The sequence below is a fragment of the Siniperca chuatsi genome, linkage group LG15 (assembly GCF_020085105.1).
Source record: "Siniperca chuatsi isolate FFG_IHB_CAS linkage group LG15, ASM2008510v1, whole genome shotgun sequence".
NCBI classification, from domain to species: domain Eukaryota; kingdom Metazoa; phylum Chordata; class Actinopteri; order Centrarchiformes; family Sinipercidae; genus Siniperca; species Siniperca chuatsi.
The window spans coordinates 21,007,905-21,034,341 of record NC_058056.1 but is presented as its reverse complement, the minus strand read 5'-3'; the positions used below and the strand labels follow the sequence as shown (position 1 = coordinate 21,034,341).

The window sequence follows — 26,437 nt, the reverse complement described above, 5'->3', positions numbered from 1 at the left end:
AACCATTCTTCAAGAATACAACCTCAGCAGCATTACTCTACTAAACATGCAAAGCAACATGACAAGTAAGAGGAAGTGGAGAGGGAAAGAAGATGTTGCTTCAGAGATAGATGGAATTTATTGCTGACAAAAAACAAGTATTATTTTTTTGTATTTTGTATTCAAGCGGTAGAACCACAGGAACCCCCGTGGGAGAGAGCAACCTGGCCAATGGAGCCCACATGTTTATGAGTTTGAGAGCCCTGCTCTAAATCTTTCAAAGCACTGTCCCCTTCTGTCATCTGCACACGTGGGTGGCATACGTCATACGCAATACGCGTCTACGTACAGGCTGACCCCGCCCCCCTCCCCTCAGTCCTTTAGCCGCGCAGCGCCTGACCAGAATGGCGGCTCTTTTGGAATCTCTTCTGTTGAAGAAAGCGGATATTAATACGGTCTTGGACTGGCTAAAGAATGTTGAGGTTGGTCCAAAATGATTAAGAGCCACATGAGTGAGACATCCTATATGCGCTTGCCCTTGTATAGCGTGTTTTACGAGATGACATAGCTCACAACTGATCGTAAACAAAACTTTTAGCTGGAGAGCTAGCGAACTAGATTAGCTGTAGCCCGGATGGGATGGACTCAGACTATGTTGTCAACTTTCCTACCAGTCCAGAGAAAATTTAGCGTTAAAACACATCATAACTTATCATAGCTGCTTGCATCTGTTATTATTAATATCTGAAGAGGGCTGAGCAGTTTAGTATATATTAGGCAGCGCATTGTTAGCTAGGTCAACTGGCTATTTTCTGCAGAAATATCCGGAAGTTGTCCAGCAAAACATTTACTGACTTAGTTACTCTCTATCTTGTGTTAATCATGGATTAAATAGCATTGATCATCTGTGCCACCAGCTTTATAAATGCTGTATTTGTCACAGTCCATTTTCCAACAGTTATGTGTCTCTCTTCAACAGGAGAGTGAGAGGCTGGCATTCAGTGAACCTGGGGTGACAGTTCACAAACAAGAATTTGTTCCATTTCTTTTAAACTTCCTGAGAGAGCACAGCAGTCAAGCACTAACCCATGGCCCTGCCACGCCGGCCAAGACCCCCAGCCACCCCAGACCTGCTGCACAGACGCAGGGCTTCACTGAGAGGAGGGGTAGTAGGTCTGCTGGTGGTGGAGCTGGTTCCAGGAGTGCCAGCCGGGTCCAGCTGTTTTCTCCTGCCTCCTCTGTGTCACCCGGAACTGAGTGGGATGCTTCTGGTCAGTCGGGGTCCCACTGTCTGAGTGGGGTCAATGCCTTCAGCAGTCCCTCCTTTACTACAGTATGGACCCCCGCCTCCCGGCCTTCAGGCTCTGAGCGCCGCTCTGGCCAGAGGATCAGTCTGGGGGACTACATCGTTTCTCCTCCTGACCTCCAGCACAGCCCCAACTTCCAGTCACAGAAGGGCCGCAGGAGAAGCGGAGGCAGCATGCCGGCGGGTGGACAGGGGAAACATGGAGGAGGGCGTGGAGGACATCAGAGTGATGAGATTGGACGGTGGGAGGGTGGGGGGAGGAGGTCAGGTAGAGGAGGAGGAGGAGGAGGAGGAGGAGGGCACAGTAGGATAAGCGAGCAGGTTTCACCTCCATCTGTGGTGCAACTCAATTTTAGCAACTTGGACGACTTCCCTCCTGTTGGGTCATCACGCACTTCACCTGTGTGAGTTCACACAACTCTCAAGTTTAGCAACAGTAAACACTGACTCCATCATTGATTTTCAGATTTGTCTAACAGTTTCCATTATCCTTCAGGGCATCCAAACCATCTAGAAGAATAAACCCAACACCAGTCGGTGCAGAGCGGCCACACTCCAAACCAAAGACCTGCTTCACCTCCACCCCATTCAGTAAACCTTCTACTCCCGCATTAGTTGTAGAGGCGCTTGAGGGGTCAGTGACAGTGGGAAGTCCTCTGAGCCTGCAGGAAGAGAGGGAGCTACTAAAAAGGGAAAAGTAAGTGCACATGCAGAATGATTCTACTTATTCTGACACAAAAATTGACCTTTTACTGTACCAGTGTGAAGAGTGGAAGAAAAGGTGACACAAATGCATTTGTTTATATTTTTGACCTTTGACATGCCTTCTACTGTTTGTTATTCTGCATTATAGGGATTTGTAGAAATGTAAACTAGACTTTGTGATTAATATTATCTACACCCATTATGATGCTAATATACTTTTACATTTTTCTGTGCATATGTCACAATATCTAATGTCTAATAAATAATATCTAATATAATAATATATAAATAATATCTAATATTTTCTCATTATTACTAATTATAGCCTCTACTGTTTTTGGCTCCACTGCAGAATCACTTGCTCTTCACCTCAGTTTATTTCTGCTGTTTCATAATCAGAAATGTCTTGTTTTTAGGACAAAGCGTGCCCAGCTGATGGGCTCTCCTTTGCCCTCTTCTCTGGACCCTTGCACCCCTACCAAGTCCGGGCTTAGGACAGGGTCTAAAGTTACACCAGATCTGCAGACACCCTGTCCTGAACCATCCAAAGTCACCTTCTCTTTGGAATTGGATCTCCTGGCAGAGCTGTACTGTACCTGCATTTCTGGTAAGTGATCACATGGTGGTGTTAATGTGCTGAAGTGAAGTGCAGAAACTGTGGAGGAAAAAAATGTAATGTATTTTTATATATCACTTCTTAAGATAATTAGTCATTTACAGAGCGTAAAACAGAAATAAATAAAGTAAAACAACTAATCAAGAAGTCAGACATGAAAATAAATCATTTTGGAGTTAACATGCTTTAGGAATAAATATGCAAATGTATTAAAAAAAATGAGATTATGAAAATACCTGCTAACAAAATCATTTCAAGAAGTGATTTTGAAGATGATTTAAAGAAAATGAGTTTGTTTGTGTTATCATGTCTTCCAGAAAACCTTGTGCCAAACATTTTCCTGGAGCTTTTCTTTGTGATGCAGTTGCTAACATCTCTGTCTCCTCACACTCATGATGACAATGAACAGGAAAGTTTGTGTGCAGTGAATTCAGGTGTGTAATTAGTTTTTATGTCCTTAAGTCCTATAACATCAAAATATTAAGATTTTTCAACTTTTTATTTGAATTGAACTTGAGTTTGAGCCCCTTTTTTTCACATTTTCAGATGTTCTGGAGAGATGTTACCTGAGACAAGTACACAATTGTGTGTATTTTGCGGTGAAAGTTCTGGAGAATCAGTTTCAGTGAGTTGTTTTATATCTTGTGTCACGGTTTTCCCAAGTTTTCTCCTTCTTCACTGACAGGAATATATCAGCATACAGCTTTTTCCTAATTAAGTGACACTGCTCCTCCAGGCTCTCTGAGTTGATTGCTAACCATGTATTCTTGTCAGGTTGATAGCTCATTTGGACAAGTGTACCTTGCGTCTGCTGGCAGAGAACGAAAGGGTGGCATCTTTCTCTCCGGATCTCAGGGACCGTCTGACTCAGGCCCAGGACAGAAGCACAGCTAAGGTAACACACTTGTACTGCATTGTACAGCTATAAGTCCTTATTATCCCCTGAGTGTTATTGAATATAATTAGATATTGGTCCCAATATATCATGTTGTTTTTAAGACGGTACCTACTCTAAAATATTTATATCTTTATTGGATTGTGTTATTAATGTTTAGGGCTGCAACGATTGACATTAAATTCCTCTGCAAATATTTTTAAGCAAAAATACCAAACATTTGACTGTTCCAGCTTCTCAAATGGGAGAATTGTACGACGGCATACAGAGGCCATTGTGGGTAAAAAAATATTTTTTTACAGAGCTGGGGGAGGGGGGTAATATTCCCAGAATTTCTGAGATTAAAGTGGTACATTTACAAGAAAAAACTTTAATATTCTGATATTATAAAGTCATAAATTTGAGAGAAAAAACTCAGAAATTCAAGCCGACAACCTATTTGAGTGAGTTTTCATTTGGCAGTGACCATAAAGATGGAAGTGTTTAGAAAATCAATTAGGTTTGAATGAGTTAGTTTGCATGCATGCATGTGTGAGATGTAGACTTTGACTGTTTACCCCTTAGGGAGGACCTGTGCACGCTTCTCATTTCTGATCTCACTCAATTAGTGTTGGTGATGTTATGACTGGCTGACTAGCACACACATACACACACATACTGGATTAGAAGACAGCAGTTTTGATAGTAACTTGCATGTCTTTTCAAAGTCCAGTTCTCTTTATAATCTCAGAGAATATCCAAGGTTTTTTTTTTTCTCGTAAAATTACGACTTTTTAAAATTCTGAGTTTTTTCTTGGAATATTACCTCCCTCCCCCAGCTCCGTAATTGTTTTTTTTTTTTTTTTTTTTTTTTTTTTTTTTACCTACAATGGCCCTAATATGCCATACTATAATTGGCTACTGTTCCTTGAGTTACATTATAGTTAGTTGGATATCTTTTGGGTTTTGGACTGCTGGTAGGACAAAACAAGACATTTAATTATGTCACCTTGAGCGCTACAAAATCTTTCACAAGCAATTTTTTTTGCAGTACATACATATAATACATTAATACATTAAGATGATAAAATAATCTTTAATTGCAGCCTTATTAACTTCCTTTAATTCTTTGAATCCTTGTTTTAATTAATCTCTAACAATTTTCATAAGCTGTCTATAATTTTCAGAGAATTTAAAACTGTTCTGCACTACTTGTTTAATTGATAGGTTTTTATTCCTCCTCATCTGTTTCAGCTTTCTCCTTCAGTTTCCACTTTCATCCACTCAGTCTCATTCCAGCCTGCTACAGACAACCGGTCCAACTTTGGTAGTGACAAGGCCTTCCATACCTTTAAAAAACAGAGGTATGTCACAATTGTCCCTTGCACTTTTTTAAAGCTGCCCTCTCGCTTTGGGTCCAGTAAAAACTACCTGTATAGCAGTTGAAGTTTGTAGCAGATCAGGTAAAACTTCTAGTCTTGGAGAGTTCATGATTACAAATTACAATTGCTTTAAAAAACTGCTGAATTGTAATTTATCATCAGTTACACTTTTGAATTTTATGTTTTTGTCCTTTTCTCAGAGATATTTTTTATGAGGTGTTACGAGAATGGGAGGACTTTCACAAGGAACCTGGGTGGCACTTTGACGCTGCTCTTGGGAGTAGGATAAGGCAAGTCCAATTAACTTTTTTTATTTTAGCTTATGGACCAGGTGTAATTTAAAAATTCAAAATTTTTTTCTATCTGATCTACTTTTCCTGTATGCATTTCATTGTTCCATCTTCTTTTTTTAGAGGAATGATGAGTCAACTGACCTCTGCAGGAAACCATTCCCATTTTGCCCGTTTGTTCCTGAAGCAGCTTGTTCAGGTAGACTGGCACCTCATTCACACTTACACTATAGATCTGACACAAATACTTATTATTTATGTCAAATGGACTGTTATTTACAGTGATAACATTTTGAGACAAAGACCTCAGCAAATTCCTGATTTTGTCTTCCTCTCCACAAGAAATTTGTCCTTTAAACAGAAGTGCGGCATATTGCACACAGTTGGCACAATAAATCTGCCAATTTTCTTTAGATGTGTAAAGGCCCCCGTGTGAACAGCTCTCCTGGGGATACTCCCGATGCTGACCTGCTTGGCATGCTGGGAGCCGACAGCCTGGGGCGTCTGAAGCGTCTTGAGGAGCGTCTCATTCAGCCTCATGGAGTCATTGGCCCCTGTCCTCCTCCATCCTTCCCTGGTCACCAGGAGTTCTTCAGGGACTTCCTGCAGGCAGCTAGCTGGTAAGACAATACGTGCAAGAAAATACCACCAATTACACTAAAATTGACACCTAGTATTAAAATATTTTAATTTATTTCAGAACTATGTAACCTGACAAGCCAGTTAGGGTCAAATCTCAGGTTTCATGAAAGGTTTGGCTATGTGTAAGATGTTTTGTATCCCCTAATTATCAATAATCCAAAATTGCATTCATAATAACTCATTATGTCTCTTTCCTAACAGTTGTTTTTCATTTGGCAAATGTCCCTTTTGTACCAAATTAAACATTTTCCTTGACAACTTGGCAAAATCTTTTAATGTTTATACAGTGTCTGTTGTCATTCTGTGATCTAACATGTCTTATATATTGTGTACCAGCTGCCAGCTGAACCAGCACTTGCAGGATAGCCTGTGTCAGCAGCTCCTCCAGCTGGATGAGGTGTCTATCCAGAGCCCTGCTTCCATCGGGGAGGCAGAGGAGGAGGGAGATGGGGACATGGAACAGCAGGTATATTATCAGAGTCAGATTATCAAAGTGATATTATTGAAATGTCAGTGTCACTGTTTTTTGCTTCAAGTGCCCTGTCAGTTTGGATCAAGCTAGTTTTACAACCATTTTTGTTTTTCAAACTGATTTCAGCATGGATAGTCTGTAAAATTACAAACATGCCAGATTCAGAAAAGACTAATCTGACCGACATGGTGTTGATTATATAAACCTTTTGTCTCTCCATTCCATCCACCTCATCAGGATGAGAAGCAGAGGTTCACCTCAGTGCTTCTCCTCGCTCGTCTTCTGGCTAAGTTTCTGGGATTCATTTGCTTTCTCCCTTACCAAACATCTGAGAGACCATCCAGGGAGATACAGGAGACTGCTATTGCCATGCGCAGCAAGGTGAGGGGGAATTTTTTTTTCCTCTTTTTAGTCCAGACCAGCAGTGGTACAGATATAAATGCATATTTCAAGCATTTATTATCCTAAAAAAAACAACTCTTGGTCCCTCAGTGTGTTCCAGTGCTGGATGTGTGTGCTGTGCTGAGTAACAGTATTAAAAAGAGGCGTACCATCCTGACTGTACCCTGGCTGGTGGAGTTCCTCTCCATGCTGGACTGTATTGGTCCTCTGCTGCTCTGCTATAGAACCGCACTGGGCACACTGCTCCTCCTGTACAGGTCTGTCTCCATTTCTGCACAAATATTCTATAAACATTTGTTATAGAAGGGACGGCCATTGTAAAATGTCAAATAAACATACTTTTGGTGGTATAACAATTAATTCTGATCCACTGATACTGTTCTTCGCTTTACTAGTATTTTGCCATAATCTTATAAGTTCTAGTTAAACAGCTGAGATTGTTTTTTAAAATATAAAAATATATATTAGAACTTTGACTTGCACACACTTGCACACTGAAAATAACTAACCTGAAAAACATTTCTAAAACTAATAAAAGTCAGAAACATGTCTATAGAACCTCATACCAACAAACACGTTTTTCTTTCTTTTTAAATAATATATGTTACATTTTGTATGCTTGTAGGAGAATGCTGCTGGGCAGATGTGGAGAAATGTGCTACCTGAACAAGCTACTAATGGTGTCTGTGTTGGGTTGGCTTTTCCAGGTGAGACACGACTTGTGGTTATTATGCGTTCTTATATATAGTTGTATATAGTGAGTAGTAGAGCAAAAAACCTACAGAGCTCACTTTTTGTGTTTTTCTGAAAGTCATATACATTTTTACATAACAGTTTTATGTAATTAAACTCAGTGTATTTAACTTGTGTAGATCCCAGTGATTCCTGAGGACATTTTCTTCACCAATGAGTTCACTGAGGTGGCCAAGCTGGAGGACAGCAGCACGACTGCTGCAGGGCTTGTAAGTGAAATATTCATTCAAGTAGCTTTTTGTCCATAAAATAACCACTGCTGGTTTTTCATTTATACTGCGGCTTTTCTTGTTATTTTGTAGGACTGCATTCCCCTGGTGGATCAGCAGCTTCTCTATACATGTTGTCCATTTCTTGGTGAGTTTAACGTGGAATAAGGGCACATTTTTGAATTTTTTTACTTGTATATTTTGTAGTAGTATAGTTACAGTCTTCTCTATGGAAGAGGTAAAAGGCTAATCAGGAGCCGGATAGCTTAGATCACGTTTGGTGTAAACTGTATATGTTCACCACAAATGGGTCACAAAGTAACATGCACTTGTTAAGCTGTGGATCGATGTTCTGCCTTGTTTTTATCGGTTCAGGTGAGTTCCGTAAGCTCCTAGCTGCTTTTGTGTCTGGAAGCACAGCCAAGAGTGGAGGAATTATCCGCAAGATCACTCCCACTTCTGCTGAGCTCAGGGATACGCCGACTGCCAACAGGTCGCAGCAGAAACTACAGGTGAGTCAACAGGAGAGGTAGTGAAGGGAAATGTGGAATGACATCACTGAATTTCCTGTGTGCCTTTGAGTATTTATACCAATCACTTAAATCTGACAGGTGGACCTTGAGCAAGCGTTCTTTCACAACCAGCCTCCGTCGCTGCGTCGCACTGTGGAGTTTGTAGCTGAGAGAGTTGGATCCAATGCTGTCAAGCATATGAAGTTAGTATCACAGAGCTGGGGAGTGGTTGGGTCTTAGAACTGCACATAAGCAGTCATGGATGTCTGCATTTCCAAGTCACAAATTTCTAAATCAACTATATCTTTCACATTTCTTTATTTGACTTTCACAAGCCCTCCACCAAATTACGTTTTAGAATTGAAAAGGACCTTCAGAATAGCAGTCAATCAGCCTGCAACTTTGGTTGGTTGCTTGCCTGCCTGCCTGCCTAAGAGGCTAGTGAATGTTCAACAGTCCAAATTTACAAACACTTAGGTGGTGGCTGTGTAGATGTTTTTTATTGATGTGTGTATTGAAGCTCTATTTTTAACATAATCAAAACTGAACTGTACTTTTATGTATGTGATTTTTGTTCGATGTTTGTGTGTTCACATCTCTTTGGGGATCCTCAAAAGGGCCACATTAGTGAGTGAGTTAGTGGAGCAAGGTGAGAAGATGCTGAGAGATGGACTGGAGTCGCCAAACTCAAATCCTTCAAAACTGAATGACTCCATCTGTGCTCAGCTGTGTGTCGCAGGATTGGAGGCCCTGGCAAGAGCCAATAGGTACAGCAGCTTTTTTTTTTTACAAGGAGCCAACAAAACTGTCTTCCTCTAAGTCCATAGATTTAACAGGATCTTGGTAATAGGTTCCTTTTTCAACAGCCGATATGCATGAGTGAATGGCTATTTCATTGCTTTATTTTGTGTTAAAAGAAACTTCCCCTTCTGCGTTCCTCATTACTCCATTAGCAGTTCACTTCTGTGTGGTAATGTCTTTCTGGTAATCTCTGTTTTATGTGGTTTTGTAGATTTTGCTGTGAGAAGAGTCCTGAGGCCATACGAATTCTGCTCCCTGATGAGACCTCCCCGGCTGTAAGTCCTGTAAAAACCATGCAAAAATGATGACATGATGTCATGTCAAAAATTATTCCCAAAGCACTTCTAACAAAGTTTGTCTGTGACTCTGTGTGTGGGTGTGGGTGTGTGTGTGTGTTGTTCTCATGTTATGTACTCGCTCTCTCTTTGCAGGTCCTGGCCACATCTGAAAATATCACCATACGTCTTGCAACAGAAAAAGCATGCAGCTGGCTCTCCGCCAACATCACAGGTAGCTAGTTAATGCACCATTCTTGTCTTTTTGCATGTTTCTACAGTGTTAAATACAAATCACGTACACTTTAAATTGATTTTTTCCATTTTCCAATGCAGGGCACAGTCTTTTCTATGTGTTTTTCTTACCTTAAGACGGTGTAGTCCCTCATTCGTCCAGGAATGTTCCATCGTAGAAAAGGTTTCAGTCGTAGTCATCTGGACACTGTTTTCAGAATCAAGACTTTGATTTCAAGTTTCGGCTCCCATCCGGAAGTCATTCTCAATTGTGAAAAATGGTCTGAGAACTCAGAAATTTAAGATAATCTGTGTTACTTAAGCCCTGCCCTCAGGAAGGAGTCTTCCTGAGTTTCTGCTGTTTAACCAGCCTAGTTTCACCTGAAACTGCCCTTCTTTTGTTTCCATGATGGCCCAGTAATCAGTAATCAGGCCTATTGTTTTCTGACTGCAATAGGCCTGATTACTGATTACTGGGCCATCAGGAAGGAGTCTTCCTGAGGGCAGGGCTTAAGTAACACAGATTAGTTTAAATTTCTGAGTTCTCAGACCATTTTTCACAATTGAGAATGACTTCCGGATGGGAGCCGAAATGTCTTGATTCTGAAAACAGCGTCCAGATGACTACGATTGAAACCTTTTCTACGATTTTTCTTACCTTCTACTTCTATTTAGCCATTTTCCTAATCCCTTTCAGTGTGATATAAAAAAAATGAAACTTGCTTGAGATGTGCAACCAATGAGACATTGTCCATGTTGTGTGTTATTTGTATTCTAATTATTTCCGCAAAAATACAGCGTATATTTGATATACTTGAATGATTTATTGCGATGAATTATGTCAAGCAACGTTAATGTAGGGAGGCACTGATCCACTGATTCTGATACGTCAACACAGAATATCTACATATCTATATACCAAGTAGTGATCTGATACCAGTGCTCCACTTTTCACAAATTTAATCTGAACTAATTTAGATGACAACATGAGGCCAGAGGTTGCTGTGATGCTAAAAATTTAGTTAGTGGCCCCCAGAAACACAGCATTTTATGACAACATTGTGAAAAACCCAACTGTATTTAATGTGAATCGGTTATTTCTTGGCTGATAGCAGATCTTAATAAGGTTGGTATTTGGTATTTGGGCCAATAACTATCTGGTGTATCAGATCAGATCCTTATTTTAATTGCTGCAAGTTGTTTTTCATGCCACAATGAATGGTAGCTTATGGCTTCCATGAAGGCAGGAAAAAGCATTCAGTTATCTAAAGTAAAACAATGTTACATGCCTCTGTACCAACATGAAATTTACCAATATTAATTTTTGTTGAGACTGTAGTTTTTATTTTTGCAGGCCTATTGTACTTGACTGATTCAATTGTGCAAGGACTTATATTTTTCTGCTTAATAAAACTATGTAGGAGACATGATTCTGTATGTAGTGAACATAATAAAACATGCAAAAACACTAGTATGATCCTTTTTAAAGGACTGAAGCTTAAAGCTCATGTTCGTGTTACAGAACATCATTGCCACTGTAGATGAAAAGAAAAAAGAAAGCAGTGCTGTGATTTAAGGTTCCCTGAGGACATCCATCTTTTCTTTGTGTTTCCTCACCATCAGCCCTGATAAGACGAGAGTGGAAGAGCAGGTATGATCGTGTGATGAAAGCTGTAGGTAGCCCAGTGGCTCCAGACTCTGGGGATGTGGAGGGGGCTGTGGTTGAGCTGGTCACCCAGGAGCAGTCGACCACTCCCAAGAGGAAACAAGGAAGTGAGAGAGTGACATCCTGCCCTCCACACTGCAACCACAGTGCTTCACAGCCCTCTGACATCCTCATTGAGATGAAGGTATGCCTGCATGAGAGGAAATGTAGCTACTACAAATACATGTAGGGGAATTGCACAGAACTTCACTGTTAAGTTGTTCCGCAAAAATAGCCCTTTTGGTAAAATTTATGAATTTTGGGGTTGAATTTTCCTTTATCTTGACATTGTGGAAAGGAAATTTAAGAATGATAACATTCGTCTTTAAAGATGAAACCTTACTGAAGTAAAAGTGAAAGATGTCTGTCTGAACTTCTACTTGAATTTAACATTTAACGCAGGAGTTGCTGAGCATTGCAGTGGGCCCCAGGACTGACGAGGAGCTGCTGACTGGCTCTCAGATCAAAACGCTGCTGCAGAGAGTGGGAGACACAGTGGCCTGCAGAAAGGTGAGACAAAAAAGTGCAACAAAACAACACCTGTGGTGAATGTTCTGAATTTTGCCACTATTCATCACACTCTGTACTTCTTATCTTTTCACTTAGTTCTCAACTGTGGTGTCAGAGCAGATGCTACTGAACTCTACTGTCCTACTGGCCTGCAAACTGGGTAAGAGAGTCCAGGCTGAGAATTATAGAAACTATGTCATTATGACATGCAGTGTGTTTAACTGTAAACTGGTTAATTCCCATAAGTGCCACTGCTTCATAAATTGCCCTGTGCTGCTGAAATAGACCTGATCGCTTGTTTGTGTATCTGTGTATCTGCTCAGTGTCTGCAGAGCTGCCAGTCCTGTCTCTGCCAGGGTGCAGTAAAGGTGATGGGGTTGTTGTGGGTCCTGGTTCAGGGTCAGAACCTCCTGTCAGAGCGCTGCTGGAACAGCTTGCTGAGCTGTGGGAAGGGGACTGCTGTTCCTCCGCCCCCCTCCACCTGCTCTTCACCCCACTCACCGTCACTGCTGTGCTGAAGGCCAGCGACACTGAGGTATGTCTACTCCTGCTGCTATGACACTTACATGATTCAGAAGTATTAATGATGCTGCTACAGCTACTTCTACCGTTTTATATGTTTAGAGGATATTCCCCTCAAAAACTTCACCACTGTATGGAGAGCCATGCACGATACTGTATGTGCATGCCTCTCCATAGACCCTGTAAGCATTATAGATCAAGGATTTAAAGCAATGTAGAAACTTGAATGCTTTTACACAGATATTTGGCACAGTTTAAAAAAGTGATCTGACATAGTTATGGCATGTTTGGATTTAATTTATAGGGGGAGGTTTTCTCCTGAAACTATATAGGTACCTGTCTGTTTTTTGTTGATTTATGATTATGATTGAAGTGTTTTTCTGTAGATCATCAGATGGCGCTCAAAATAAGCTTTTTGGTCACTTTTTGATTGTTGAGATGAGTTATTTCCTCTTTTCTTTTATATTTTTAGTTTATTTCCAACTGCAGATATTTTACATTCTTTATAATGAAAACAAAAAAAACAACAACAACATTTTTAGCATTTTTTGCCTCAATTGGACAGCAGATAGTATAGAGACAGACAGGAAAGGAGAAATGAAAGGGAGGAGTAGGACCTGCAACAAATCTCCCTGGCCTGAATTGAACCATTTGGCCACCAGCATGCTCCAATATTTCACATTATTTTTTGTTTTTATAACATTTTTTATTAATTTCTTTAAAAGTTTTTTGACTCTTTTGTAATGCATTTCTTTGTCTTTTTAGCGGAACAACTACCTGTTCTTGGTTAGAAAGGTGGTTGACAGAGGACTCTTGAGTGAGGAAGAGGTCCTATCTCATTGGAAGAAGCTAACAAACTTGGCCTTGCCAGCGGTGAGGGTTTACTACGTTCTTGTCATCATGTATTCCTTGGGATTTATTTCTTTTTATAGTGATTTGACCTATTTTGACTCCTCTCTCTTTCTTGCTCACTTTGTTTTCTTATTTCTGTGTCATTTCAGGAGCTGATAGAGAATTTTCTGCTGCAGACTCAAAGTATTAAACCCCCTTTGCCTCTTGCTCAGTTGCAAAGCCGCATGGACATGGTGCAGGTCTCACAACAGACAGTAGAGGGCGCTACATGACAACAATAATACCACCCAGTATCCCACATTATCTTTTGGGGATTACCACTGTTTTATATCACATCTGTCAGTGTGTTGTTCAAGAAAGACACATTTCTGGGTGTCTTCATGTTGTTGACCATTTTTCGAGGTGCCACTGCACAGCCCATCAAAGCTGTTCCACAGTCAGCCTCTGCACGGGCTTTGCAAGCTTTAGACTTTTGTTCTCCACCTGTGAAGTGACAGCAGCCTTTCATGAATCCCTCTGCTCTTTTGCTAAGGCGCCGGTGAGAACCAGAAAGCCCTGCCAGTCAGAAGTAGCAAGGGACCACATCATCTCACACCTGTTGAACCTTCCTGCAAGCTAACCTGATAGATGATTGTGTCCGAAGGGAAATACTAGTAGATCAAGCATTTCAAACAGTCAAGACCATAGCAAAGAATTAGTAAAGACAGAAGAAGGGTCAGCATCAAAATGGGCATTCATATGTTTTTTTGTAGCCGAGGACTCAAACTGAGTAACTTTAATGTCACCCTAAAGGCTCATTAAAACATATAATTATGGTCCCAATTTTTGAATTCATCAGACAAGCCATGGTTTGTCAAGAAACATTTGTTCAGACAGCTATTAAAAATGGACTGAAAATTAGATTTTGTTGTTGGTTTTTAGACCCATCAGAGAAAATAAATGTCTTAATTTTAATATAGCACTTTCACACACTGCCTTTGACCGCCGCTAGTGTTTATTTCATGAATGCGAGACTGTATTTGTGATTGCTTTTGTTCATGTTGAACGAGCGCTGTATTCCCTGCTGCTTTTAAACTGAAATATTTTTTTATGTCTCCACAAAGTTAAAATTACAAATCAATAAAGATGTATTCTGATTTAAGTGTTGTATTGTGTGCTGGTCATCATTGTTATAGAGCTTTTACAGTTTCATATTATCACATCGGCCTGTTGGAATCAAGGTATGACAAAGCCCAGGATTTCATGTGATTTATCACAAAAACAATCCAAGAATCACATTATTTTCAATTCAAAGGGCTTTATTGGCATGAAAGTTTCAAGAACAATGTTGCCAAAGCATCAAAATATAATTTGGACAGCACACAATAATATGAACATTAACAGCATTTATTAACATCAACATATCATCATAATAATGTAAGTATAATCCCCAGTTTAACACCATAAACAGTGGAGGGATTTAAATAATAACAGACATGCAAAAAATATTTGAATATGGTGTAGTAGGAGGAGTATCCAGGAGCATCTCCCCGCCCTCCCCGCCCCTCCCGTCCAGCAGGAAGTTTCAGTTGGGAGTTTGGGAGAGACGCAGCGGGCGGTTGAACCCGCGACCAGCAGGTAGAGATGACTTGAAGCAGCTGATGGCAGGACCGTTTACTCCCGTTTTATCGATAAGTTTTATCGGACTGAAATGCAAGAAGACTCAACATGCTCACACACGGGAAACGTTATTTTACACCAGCTCCGAGTTGGTCAACTGCTGAGCTGAGTTGTGTGTAAAATCTTCACAAGGCGTCATGGCAAACGTTAAAGTTGCCATTCGAGTCCGTCCTCTCAACACAAGGTAAGTTCGAATGTTAGCTTAGCGTTAATTGCCTCTGCTAGCTAATATATCGCTAATTAAACGACTTAATAAGTGGACATTATTAGAGCTACTTTATTGCAGTTGCCTCCGTGTCAAACTTCATGTTACAACTGTTGTTGCCAATGTTGCCAGCCGTGAGAGAGTTTGGCTGCTGCTTGATACTAGTAACATTCAAAACATTATGCTTCTCATGTTTCCGTTTGTATTAGCACTATTGTTCATTTTGCTTTATGACACGACCGAAGTCATAACAGAAACAAACGTTTTCTTAGCTAGCTAGTTAGCTAGCTAAGAAAACTTTGTGCAGTGGTGCACATGGTGAATAATGACAACTGTGGCTGTCAGTACTGTTGTCTGACAAAGCATCTTGTGTGCAGTACAAATATGTGTGTGTGTGTGTGTGTGTGTTACCGAGTAATGTACAAGAAAGTGGAGCTTGGTTTAAAGTATCTACCTGCAGTCAGTTATCTTTACACAAAGGCTAATGGGGCTATGTAATAAGAATTAAATTGTGATGTATTCAAAACACCTTTCCCGTCTCTTTATGTATGACTGCCCCTAGGGTGAACAAGTATTACATTAGTTACCAGAGCCTAAAGTTTTATCTCAAGATTTCAAGAAACCCAAAGTATTCGCCCTTTAACAATTTTCTTCTTGTGTTTTCCCATCAACGTTAAGGTTGAAAAAATAATTAGAGCTAACATGATTAGTTGATTAATCAATGTGTCAGTCAGCAGATAATTGATCAACCACAATTTTGATAGGCGATAAATTGCTTGAGTCATTTTTCAGGCATCAGTGTTAAACCTTTGTTGATGCCTTCTTATGATCTGTTGCTTTTCTTGCCTTATATGATAGTAAGCTGAATATCTTTGGGTGTTGTATGGTTTGTGTGACAAAACAAGCCATTTGACACCTCTGGACAAAATGTTAATCAATATTAAAAAAAATGTTAGTTGCAGCCCTACAATTGTCTTATTCCACATTGTCTTACAATGTCATATGCAGTATATTCTGTATCAGCTTGTTCCAGCTCTTCATTGAAGCTATACAATGTTTACACTCAGTAAAACATTCAACCCAAGGCTCCATGTTTTTTATGGCTGCACCTTTCTATTAAATGAAAATACTCTAGATGTCTTGTGCATCATTTTATACACATTTCTCCAAAATTAAACATGACATTGGTATCTTTGTTTTCCTGTACATAATAAGTTTGTAATGACTACAACTGGTGTTACACTGGTGTAACAGTGGGGTTTAAGAGGTTAATTTCATAACATGAAACAAAAGAAAGTCAATTAATGTTTTTTTAGGCCTTTAAGTACATGATATTTATTTCTGTTGTTTAAATAATCAACTTTTGTCAGCCCTATTTCTAAGTCAAAAAAAGTTTAATATACAGAACAGACTTAATTCTCATTTGCTCATTTTACTTTAAGCTATTTCCTTCGTTTAGTGAGAAGCATTTATGGAAAAAAGTTTTCCCCTTGTTTTACAGTGCTGTGAAATCATCTGTTGAAGTAGCAAAGTAACACAGGAAGGTTGTAAAGTTGCTTTGCTGCACTGGCTCACCCCTTTATATTAACAGGCAACATGCTAAATAACAGGTCTTCAGGGTCTGGGGATATAGTACTTATAAATTCTATAGTAGTACGTCGAATTACATAGGAGTCCTGCAGGATGTTTTGCAGGGGTGCTCAATCTGAAGGCCACTACAGTACCATAACAAAGGATTATTCAGGCTATGAAGGGCTGGACAATGATTCTTTCAGCCAGTCTTCCTGATATTTTGCATAACAAAAGATTTCTTATACATAAAGTTCACTGTCATGCAAATCTGTGCTTCCTGATTTCTGGTTCTGACAGTCTTTCTGTCTACCCTTTTTTCAATTTCTTTTAAGTGAAGGATGTATTTACTCATATATTTCAATAAAGTCCTGCTGTGTGACAGAGATAACATTAACACCAGCCTGGTCAGCTGCATTCCTCATTCGGCCGGGCATAGAAGTGTGTTGCGCTTTGTTTTTGTTAACCAATAGGATTCAATTGGCCCCCCTTAGATTGCAAGCAGCCTTTGACATGTGCAAAAAACATGTCAGCCCAATTGTGAAATTACTCGTCTTAGGTTTGTATCAAAACACATTTTTATGAGGTTTACTATTTTCCACCCCCAACCTCCTCTCCTTGGTGCTAGTTAGAGCCTGACATTGAAGGTTGGTGGTTTTGGGTTGGGCCACTGATGGGCTTTGCAAAATGAGTCCCACGTGGTGAAGCACAGGGAGAGCTGACGATTACAACAGCCTCCTCGTCTGCCCCTAACCCACCACAGAGTTTGCACTACAGGCAGCACTCGCCGTCATTATCGCTCCTGGAGATCGAAATTCTCTCAGCTCCATGTTGTGATTGCCTCCAGTTTCGCATGCGTTGCATCAGATGTGCTCGGTCCAGCTGCTGAAGCACACATGGCCGAGTTGACCTTGTTCTACACACATGCGAGGACACACACTGGTCTCGATTATACACACACAACACTTGTGCATGCTCTCAACTTTGTGGAAACAGCCCAAGCTGCCTCATCAGAGGAAGTCTCTGGAGTGTGTGAGGGTCTGTTTTCATTTGAATCTGAAACTGGTGGCAATTTCATGGATCTCTCTCACACACACACACACACACAGATTCATTGTGTTAACTGTCATGTGATGGCCTCAAGTCAAGTGGAACTAGCTTAAATTTATCTGGACACCCTCTCAATTATATCTGCATCAGCAAAAAGAGGATTTTAAACCTATTTAAATCTGTCCGTTGGGTGTTGAATCCAAAGTGAAACCTTTGTTAAACCTGTGCCCGGTTTGCATTTGGAGAGGGAGATACTGATCAATACTGATAGCGTCCCTTAGATCTTCTCTTCTCTTTTGGAAGTATGTGTTAATGTTTTTCACGATCTGATCTCTCTCCCTTCTCATAAACATTCATCCCATTTCTTTACACTTCCAAATATGAATGTTTACAGACTGAAGCAATCGTTCTCCGTTTGCTCACAGGGAGAGTGCGGATGGAGGAAGGCTAGCAGTTCAGGTGGAGGACAAGTTTGTGAAGATCCGAAATGTAAAGGTGAGTATTTTGGTGTGAAAACATCCCAACTGCTGCACAATTATATCCAGCATTGAGTCTAAACCCCCCCCCCCCAAAAAAAGACTGTGCAATGTTGTTTTATACTGTATGTTGAAGGCTAATTTTTGGACATTAGGAAATAATTATTATGCGAGCTTCACATTCTTAAGTAAGCTGATACTTTTTTAAGTAAGCTGATACTTTCACTAAGTTACCAATCTGCTGTGTCAGATGACTGAGCAGACTTGTCTGATTGGTTGAGCTGCATTGCCTGCAGACAGCCTGGTGCTGTTTCAACTGTGGAACATATTACACTATGATTTTCATTGTGAATGTTTGCATTAGCTATTATTGAGATTAAACTTTGTGTATTTGAAGGGTATAGCTTGTAGATGCAAAAGCCTTGTTGAGGATCATATACCAAAATTTTCATTTCCAATGTGTACAAATGATACAAACATACAAAAAGATTCGGCTAGAACTAATTTTAAAACTCACATTTAGCTACAACCTAGTCACACGTATACAAAGACCTTTGTTGATCAAATTGGTAGTTACAGAATTGCTTCTTTTGTGTACATTTGGACTTTTAAATGTTGAAGTATAGAGAGAAGTTGGGTGGGGGAGGAGAGAATCTGTTACAAATGATGTGACGGAGAGAAACCACATATGGCCTCCCTCTGCCATGAAAAAGGATCAAGACTCCAAGGCTCTTGCGGGTCTCATGGGAATAATTATTTATGGAAAGTGGGACAGTTTTGGAGGATCTGTGACAGAAAGAAAAAGGAGTGGATTTTAATAAATGTATGACTTACTAACAAACAGCAGGCAATACAAGCTATAAAGACCTACTGAACAAAAAGTGTCAAATAAGAAAAAGATGCATAATGTTTTACAACCCGTCAGTTTTCCCTAACTTGATTAGTTATAAAACATGAGCCTTCATCAGAGGTTGGAGCTCTGTTGGCCAGGGGAGTTGCTTGTGGTCAATGTTGCTCTTGGCTAATCCCTTACACTACAAGGCCATTGTTGAATTACTTAAATTTGCTGAGGGGTTAAACAGTCATGCTTTCAGGCAAGCCAATTGCGGTGAACAAAATTGATACTCAGAGCTTAGTGTTGCCTAATGCTGCAGTTAGAGAAAGCAAAGGCTATTTGCATAGATGTTTGAGTGGATTCATCTTTTGGATAATGATTTGGATAATTGACTGCTTGGTCTGAAGTACAACAGTGACTAAAGGACCTTTTTCCCAACGCTCTCCTTGGCATGGCTCTACCACTGAAGTGTCCTTGAGCAAGACATTTAACCCTCACCACCTCCATCGATGCTGTTTTTTGCAACTGAACCTGAACTCACCAAATGTAAACATGATACACTAATGTCACCTGAAAAATTTTCCAGTGCAATTACAATGGAGTCTGAAATCTCATATGCCAAAAATCAATGGTAATTGTGAGTTTTTGGTGTCAGTCTTCAGGATTAAAGAGGGAGGGCTTAAGAGTAACTTAGGGGCACTATTAAACAAGAACTGATAATGATATAGAACATACACAGGTTAATCTAAATAAGTGGTGCACACAGATAATCATTTTTGATGTTTACCAATTTTCATTGAAAAAAAAAAAAATTAAAAGGAGCACATCATTACTTTAATTAAAATTAAAACTGTGTAACCTGGTTAAAACAGCCAAATAAATACAGAAAGTTGTAAATGCAGGTGCCACTCACATTTACCTAAATTGACCAAGATTCATTGCAGCGAAAATACATGTTGTGTTTAGAGTAAGGTGTTTCGCCACAATCATGCACATGTCCCAGTGCTCACAAACTTATTGTCTACCTAGAATGATTTCCTATATATGCAAATAGATGGAGTAAGTTTTAGGTAAAGTGGGTACACCTCAAGAGATTTACAACTCTGTATAAAAAACATTCCTGGAATACATTGAACGTCACAAATTGAAGCGTAACTATCAGAGGGCATGTTTGTCCTCAGTCAGTTGCTCTCAGTGAGAACAATATGGTTCTCCAGGTTGAATGCAGTGATTTTAGAAGAAATGTTTACATGCTGTGCTGTGTTTTCCAGTGCAACTGTTAAGTCCAAATGCTGCTGTGCTGTCTTTCCTCAGTTCAGGATTCACTCACAGTAAGCAGAAAGGTGTTTAGTGTTGATGCAGTGAGGCGATTAAAGAACTGGAGGAGGAGTGAATGCTTCGCTAATGAATGGAAACAGCTTGCTTGCAGTTCCACAAACAAAAGCTATAGTACCTGGCTTTTATCACTGAGAATTTTTTATATAGCTCCCATTTATTTTTGCTCAACTTTTTATGTTATTAAATGTAAGCACGTGTTGTCTTCATACTTTAAATTTCAGCATGCAATGTAATACTATATTTATTGTTAATAAAGTACTGTAAGATGAATTCCTGTTTGTTTATTTATTGTACTTACCAAATTAAGTAATTATACTGTACTTCTTGCCTTATCATTATATGATGTTGATTGTTATTGGTTCATATCAAATTAAAAAAGGGAGTGTAAAAAATCATCCTTATGTGCTCTTCTGTTTTCCTCCCTGAAGCTGGATGGACGTACAGATGGTGCTGTAGATTCGAGGGAGAAGCTTCTGGAGTTTTGTTTTGATTACTGCTACTGGTCGGTGGACCCTGCAGACCCTCACTGCGCCTCGCAGGAGGAGGTAACTGACTTTGTTTGTATTAACTGAAATGTCCAGCTGTTGTCCTTACTCTAAATAAGGCATTATTCCAATGTTAGGTTTTAAAATGGGTTGCTAACTGAACTATTACAATATTCCCATCATTTTCCCATTTTCATGTTATTTCGGCATATCGCGAATTATGACTGAAGAGGCCCCTCCACAGTACGTTACAACATCAGAGTTTACATCCAGTAATCAGCCTCAAACCCAATTTTTCTCTGATGTTGTTACTGTGGTTCATCCTTGTGTTATCTTAGTGGAAATATTGCAAAATAAACAGTGCTTTGACAGATTCTCTTACAGATGTACACAATAGTAGATTCTGAACATAGAACCAGCACAAAGAGGGAAGAAAATCACTATATTTTTGTTATGTTTCAATGGCAATTTCTTAATCCGTGTGTAGCCATGTAACCATTTGTGCAGCACTACCTGAAATTTTTCTTGTTTTCATGCCATGTTATATGCCCTCTTGTGGGTGGAGACCAAGTGCGTGCCGATCCAGACTTTAGCCACAAGTTGACACTGGGCAAACACAAGCTCTGTACCAAGAAAGGAGCCCAGAGGAAACGGTGTCCGTGTAGACAAACCACAACAAGAGGGGTGTGTATGTTGTGTTGTATGTCTTTACACAGATGGCCACTCTGGGGATATGATATCAGCTCCATCTGTTACCCAGAAGTCTCTTTGCCTCAGAGATGGCATGGCTAGAGTCGGCTTGCTTTTCATGTCCTGGCTTTGATTGGGCGATTAGATATCTTTGTTTTGCTTTGATTGGAGGGTGTTGCTGGAACCTGACATGGGATCCAGATCATGAGGAGGTGGTGCCTAATTCCATTACAGGAAATCTCTCCAAAACCTATTCATATATTTTTTTTTTTTTTTTTTTTTTTTTTTAAGATGTCATGTTATTAATTTGTATTTCCATCCATTCCAAGTTTTCATTGTTCAGCACAATAGATGCACCCTTAGTTTTACAGTCACTTTTTTCTAGCCTTTTTCGACGTGGGTTTTCTCCTCTGCCACTCCCTCACTGCTTGTCTCTCCTCTTGTCAGAGCTGCCTTTGTATGTGTTTGAGAAAGACAAGGCTGTGATGACGGCCTACACACTACGCAGAGCAACAGACAACACAGTACTTCTTCCCCTCTCCTTTTTTGTTCCTCTCTCTGGCTCTGGCTTTGGCTGCCGCTATCCTCAGCAGAATTGTGTCCAGTCACAGTGGCCTGGTTGCCACAAGACATTCCTCTGTTGACCCGGGTGGGTGAAAGGACACCAGTGAAGGACGGAGCCACTGGATTTAAATCTGACCTCTTTTCCTGCACCAGAGTCCAGAGAATTGTCTCTTTAACAAAGAATATCATAGATGACCATGTCAGCCGTTTACTGATCACATCACAGTTGAAATTATTTTAATTGGGCTTTTTTCTGTCGGATCTAAAGATATAGTGCCTTACGTAAAAAGCAGAAAATAGTGTGTGTTGTAGGGCAGCAAGCCAAATTAATGGAGCACAGTGGCAGGTGGACTCTATAATGGAAGAGCCACTCTAACTATTTTACCAGACAAATTGCTTTTTAGAAGAGTGAAGAGCCTGTCTAAGTGGCCGGATGAGTAGGCAGATTTGTTATCCACAACCAAAATTTTACAACAATGTTGGGACTGTTGTGTCGCCTCATTTCACTTAGTGGCATTACATTTAGGTAATTGCTCTCAAGTGAGGGTATGTATTCAGTTTCTCTCTTCTCTGGCATCCAGCCACATATATTTTTGACACATTGAGTTGATGCTGTTTTTGCCAGCACTTGATTTTCTCATGGTTTCTCTTCAAAATATATTTTGGCATGCTTTTCTTTTTTCAGAGCAGGAAGAGGGACTTGCTCTGAATTTGTCTTGCACTGTAGTTCCCATGAGACTGAGACAGGCTGAGCCTGTGGTGGAATGAGACAAGGGGAAAGTGGATCTAAACTCCTGCTTTTCCAGTCCAGCACTATCCCACCACACCCAGGGCCCCTCAGAGACTGGCCGCCCATCTACAGTACATGTCCATGCATCACTGATAGTTTACACCAGATACTTGTGAGGGTTTCTGTCCTCATACACTGTTACAGCGGAGAGAGTAGACAGATATGTGGCATCTTAAACTACATGTAGGGGTGCAGACGTGGTTGCATTCTTGTCCCTGAGGGCTGTCCACAAGAAAAAAGCTTGTCTTTCAAGTTGTATCTTTGGGCGAAAAAGTTTCTACAAGAAGGTTTAACAGAGAGGAGTGAGTAGGGCTCTGCCAGGTGAGAAGAAGCAGGTTTTTGAAACAGAACCATAATCCATAATGGGAGCCAGCTGTTGAGTTAATGCAGGAGAGAACTGGGACTATTTGTCTAAATGCTGCCTTTGTTTTAGGCCTAGATATTGAGCTAATAAATAGCTTTTTCCACTATTTAATAACACAAACCCCTCAGCTTGTTTATTGCTTCTGATAGTAAGAAATATGGGAGAGGAAAGTGAAAAAGAAGCAGAGGATTGTGACAGGGAACTGATTAGAGACGAAGAGTAAGTCGGAATGTGAATTCCTCGGGTAGAGGAGGAGCAGTAGGAGGGGAGGACAGGAGGGGAAATGGGCAGGGGGTCCACTGTGCCTCTGCAGCCCCCAGCTCTCGCCTGCCAAACTCACAGCTGCCTCACTAAGTAATTTTTCACAGTTAAATTTCAGGGCAAAGACGTCACTGCTGAGGATTCGTCTCAGAGCACAATGCTGTTTTTTATTGCCAAAAGGAGTCGGCTTGCTGAGGTTTTTCCCTCTCCTCCTCTTCTTCTCTCTCTGTGCCTCTGTCGATGCAGTTTGTGATTTGATTATGCTCGCAGTGTTTCTAGGTCTGTGTGTCAGTGGTGCTGCAGACTGGGGAAAGAATAGCTTCTCTGTGTATGAGAAGAACCCTCTACACACATGAGCATTTACTCCCCCTCAACACAGTCCAGTCCAGTTCAGCCTGGTTTGAATTAACCACAAACAGGACACCAAATAAACCACATGCTGTCAACAAAGAAACATGACATCTACGCCATATGTATACAGGAACAGCACCTTTTGATTTATGTGTAGACTTACTGCTTTCTGTCAGTGAAGGCAGAAGATAAGAGGAGTTGTAACAAGACTAAAAGTGGTTAGATAGATGTAGGCTTACATCAAAGGTGCAGCTAACTCTTAGAAAGAAGAGTAGAGCTTGCACATTATAACTCTAACTGCACACTCTCAATTGGCAATCTGGGTGCCAAAGTTGGATCTTTTGTTAACTGACTGATGAAGATCCAATTATCTAGGTAGAAAGGTTTCTTCCTAGATTAGTCGATTATATAGAGATATGGTGTGTTATTGGAGTCAGTGCTTGTGCTCGTAAAGTAGTCAGGTGTGCTGTAGTTTACAGTAGCGTATGAGTATCCAGTGCACAAATCAAACCTTGGTTGAACGATATAAGCAAATCATTCTTAGTCTTTTCTTTAAATTTTCATTGTATGATTGTAAAATGTATTTCCACAATGAACACCTTGCTAGGGCTGCAACTAACAATTGTTTTCATTATAGATTTCATTATCTGCCAATTATTTCCTCAATTAAATAATTTTGTCTGTGTCAGAAAAAAGTGAGTCATCAGTGATAAGAAACCACCTTTCTGTGATGTCCAATTTGTGTTTTGTTCCTATATTTTTATTTTAATACAGCATGTAATACAATACAGGTGTTGCCCATGACTTATCTCTACACTAAAAGATGACTTTTAGAGGTGAATTGACTCTGTGTCAAAAATGGGCTAGGCTATAGGCTAACCAATGCTAATGATCATGCCTGGACCTTTTTGTTTTTTCATTTTTTACCTCCACCAAGAATGTTGTGTTTTTGGCCCTGTTTGTTTGTCTTTTAGTTAGCATAATATCTAAAAAACTTGCTTTTGCTGCAGATCTGGAATCAGCTATATATCCTGGAATTTTTTTCAAGGATTTCTAATCATTGGGGCATTTTTAAACACTTTAAACATTTTATTTTTTCCCTCATAGCTGCACATACTTCTGGTATGTGTATCTCATCATTATCCATTTGATGCACATGCAGAAGCAATATTCTTTTTTTTTTTATTGTTAAAATAACTAATTTAAAGGATTTTGCAGGTGCTCTCTGAGTTGTGCCATCATCTGGCAATGGAAGTAGAAACGTGTGTCAATAACGCAAAATTGAAACACAGAATATGTGTTCACAATTGGAGCCCTATAGGACAGAAATGAACAGTTGGCTAAGACATTGTTTAATCACATCTGATATAATCATTGCAATATCAAGCATGTGTATTAAACATCACATGTTTTATCCATATCATTCAGCCCTAGTTTTAATATTTATGTACTAACAAATGGGTGTGGCTTCTCAAATGATATCAAATAGTGTAACAATAGAATTTATTCCCAAGTGAAGGAGCCTATACTCTACCACTGTATCTTAAGAATATCACACAAGGCTCCTATCAGTGTGAAGGCTGTCATTTCCAGCCTGCCATTAAGAGTGTGACATGCAGCTCCATTCTACAGTGTTGTGCTTTGGCCCCTTTAACAGGGATTGGGGGAGGAGCAGCAAATTCAAGCTTTCCAGATATGGTTTTATTTATTTGTTTTAAGTCTGGCCTTGGTCCTAGTGTCAGTTGCAACAAGAGATGTATACCGAAAAATGGAATGCACCACCAAAGTGCCTGCCTACCCTGCCTTCATTTTTTTCCCTTGCTTGTCCTCTTTTTTTTTTTCCCCCACTGTCCTTCATTCCCATGTGTAGGGAGGCCTGAGTAATGAAGTGCAGCCTATCTGCTTGGCCTGCACATCTCTGTCTCTCCCTCCTCCCTCTCTGCCCTTCCATACTAATTTGGCCTACAAATTCTGTCCAAGTGTGACAAACGAGAGTGTTGTTGAACTCCGGCCAAACAGCTTCCTCTGTCTCTTCTTGCTGTGTGTGATTTTGTCTCCCTGTCCTTGTCCTCCCTCCCTCCCTCCCTCTCTTACTGTGGTCCTCTCTTCACATTTCTCCCTATTTCACCTCTGATTCTCTAACTCATATTCCAAGCAGGAAGTCAGGAAAAGGATCAACAGTGACGTGTTTTTTCCTGTGTCTAAACAAAAGCATTTAGCTTTTGCTCAGGGCCCAGCTGTTGTGTTTGAGAAACCCAGTTGGAAAGCGTGGGACAGGAACTGAGGGACCCTCATCTCCTCCACAGCTATCCAGTCCTGGACATGGAGAGTTTGGGAGAAAGTTGCATATCCTTTTGCACTTAGTTTTTCGCTTTCAGTCTCATGTCTTTGCATTGAGCCCAGAGACGTCCTCCCAGTGCGAGTGGTTGTGGAGGGAAAATTAATCTTGGTCCTCTTGGTTGCGTCAAACCTGGCAAAAGCAATGAGAAGCTCAAGTTTTTAAATGTGGCAAAGTACTTCATTTTGCTTGTCTGGCCTTTTGCCATCACCCTTGACGACATCTTACACACATTTACACAAACACACATATGCACGCTACACATAAATACTTCTCCAGGGTCTAGTGTAGAGCAGGCCACATAAATCCAGACCAGCAATTGGCATTTTCCACAGCCAGTGATTATAGGACTTAGCTCATTACAGAGGCATTACACCAATACGTTTTCACTCTTGTCAGCCTGTCTTTATCACTCTGTCAT

The 26,437-nt window shown here is 40.3% G+C and overlaps 2 protein-coding genes across 3 annotated transcripts in view; both read left to right on the top strand.

Annotated features, from left to right (window-relative positions):
• Positions 1-303: 303 nt before the first annotated feature.
• cdan1 (codanin 1) lies at positions 304-14,182 on the top strand. Its single transcript, XM_044166294.1, has 28 exons — positions 304-461; positions 959-1,689; positions 1,782-1,982; positions 2,407-2,597; positions 2,924-3,040; positions 3,153-3,231; positions 3,381-3,501; positions 4,735-4,844; positions 5,063-5,152; positions 5,276-5,351; positions 5,567-5,772; positions 6,131-6,260; positions 6,504-6,647; positions 6,759-6,925; positions 7,294-7,375; positions 7,541-7,630; positions 7,724-7,778; positions 8,006-8,142; positions 8,242-8,345; positions 8,760-8,909; positions 9,155-9,218; positions 9,375-9,453; positions 11,076-11,302; positions 11,560-11,667; positions 11,764-11,827; positions 11,991-12,202; positions 12,955-13,062; positions 13,191-14,182. The coding sequence occupies exons 1-28, from the start codon at positions 384-386 to the stop codon at positions 13,311-13,313; spliced, it is 4,044 nt and encodes a 1,347-aa protein (XP_044022229.1). The 5' UTR covers positions 304-383; the 3' UTR covers positions 13,314-14,182.
• Positions 14,183-14,574: 392 nt separating this feature from the next.
• stard9 (StAR-related lipid transfer (START) domain containing 9) overlaps positions 14,575-26,437 on the top strand; it is a 43,291-nt gene continuing 31,428 nt past the window's right edge. For both annotated transcript variants that reach the window (XM_044167176.1, XM_044167175.1), the window contains exons 1-3: positions 14,575-14,884; positions 17,950-18,019; positions 20,602-20,718. In XM_044167176.1, coding sequence (XP_044023111.1) covers positions 14,838-14,884; positions 17,950-18,019; positions 20,602-20,718 — 234 coding nt within the window. In that variant the 5' untranslated portion in view covers positions 14,575-14,837. The remainder of the gene's footprint in view (positions 14,885-17,949; positions 18,020-20,601; positions 20,719-26,437) is intronic.

Coding starts and splice junctions, on each gene's coding strand:
- cdan1 (XM_044166294.1), top strand. CDS start 384: ATGGCGGCTCTTTTGGAATCTCTTCTGTTGAAGAAAGCGGATATTAAT. Junction 6,261..6,503: donor ATGGGGACATGGAACAGCAG/GTATATTATCAG, acceptor CCACCTCATCAG/GATGAGAAGCAGAGGTTCAC. Junction 12,203..12,954: donor TGAAGGCCAGCGACACTGAG/GTATGTCTACTC, acceptor TTGTCTTTTTAG/CGGAACAACTACCTGTTCTT.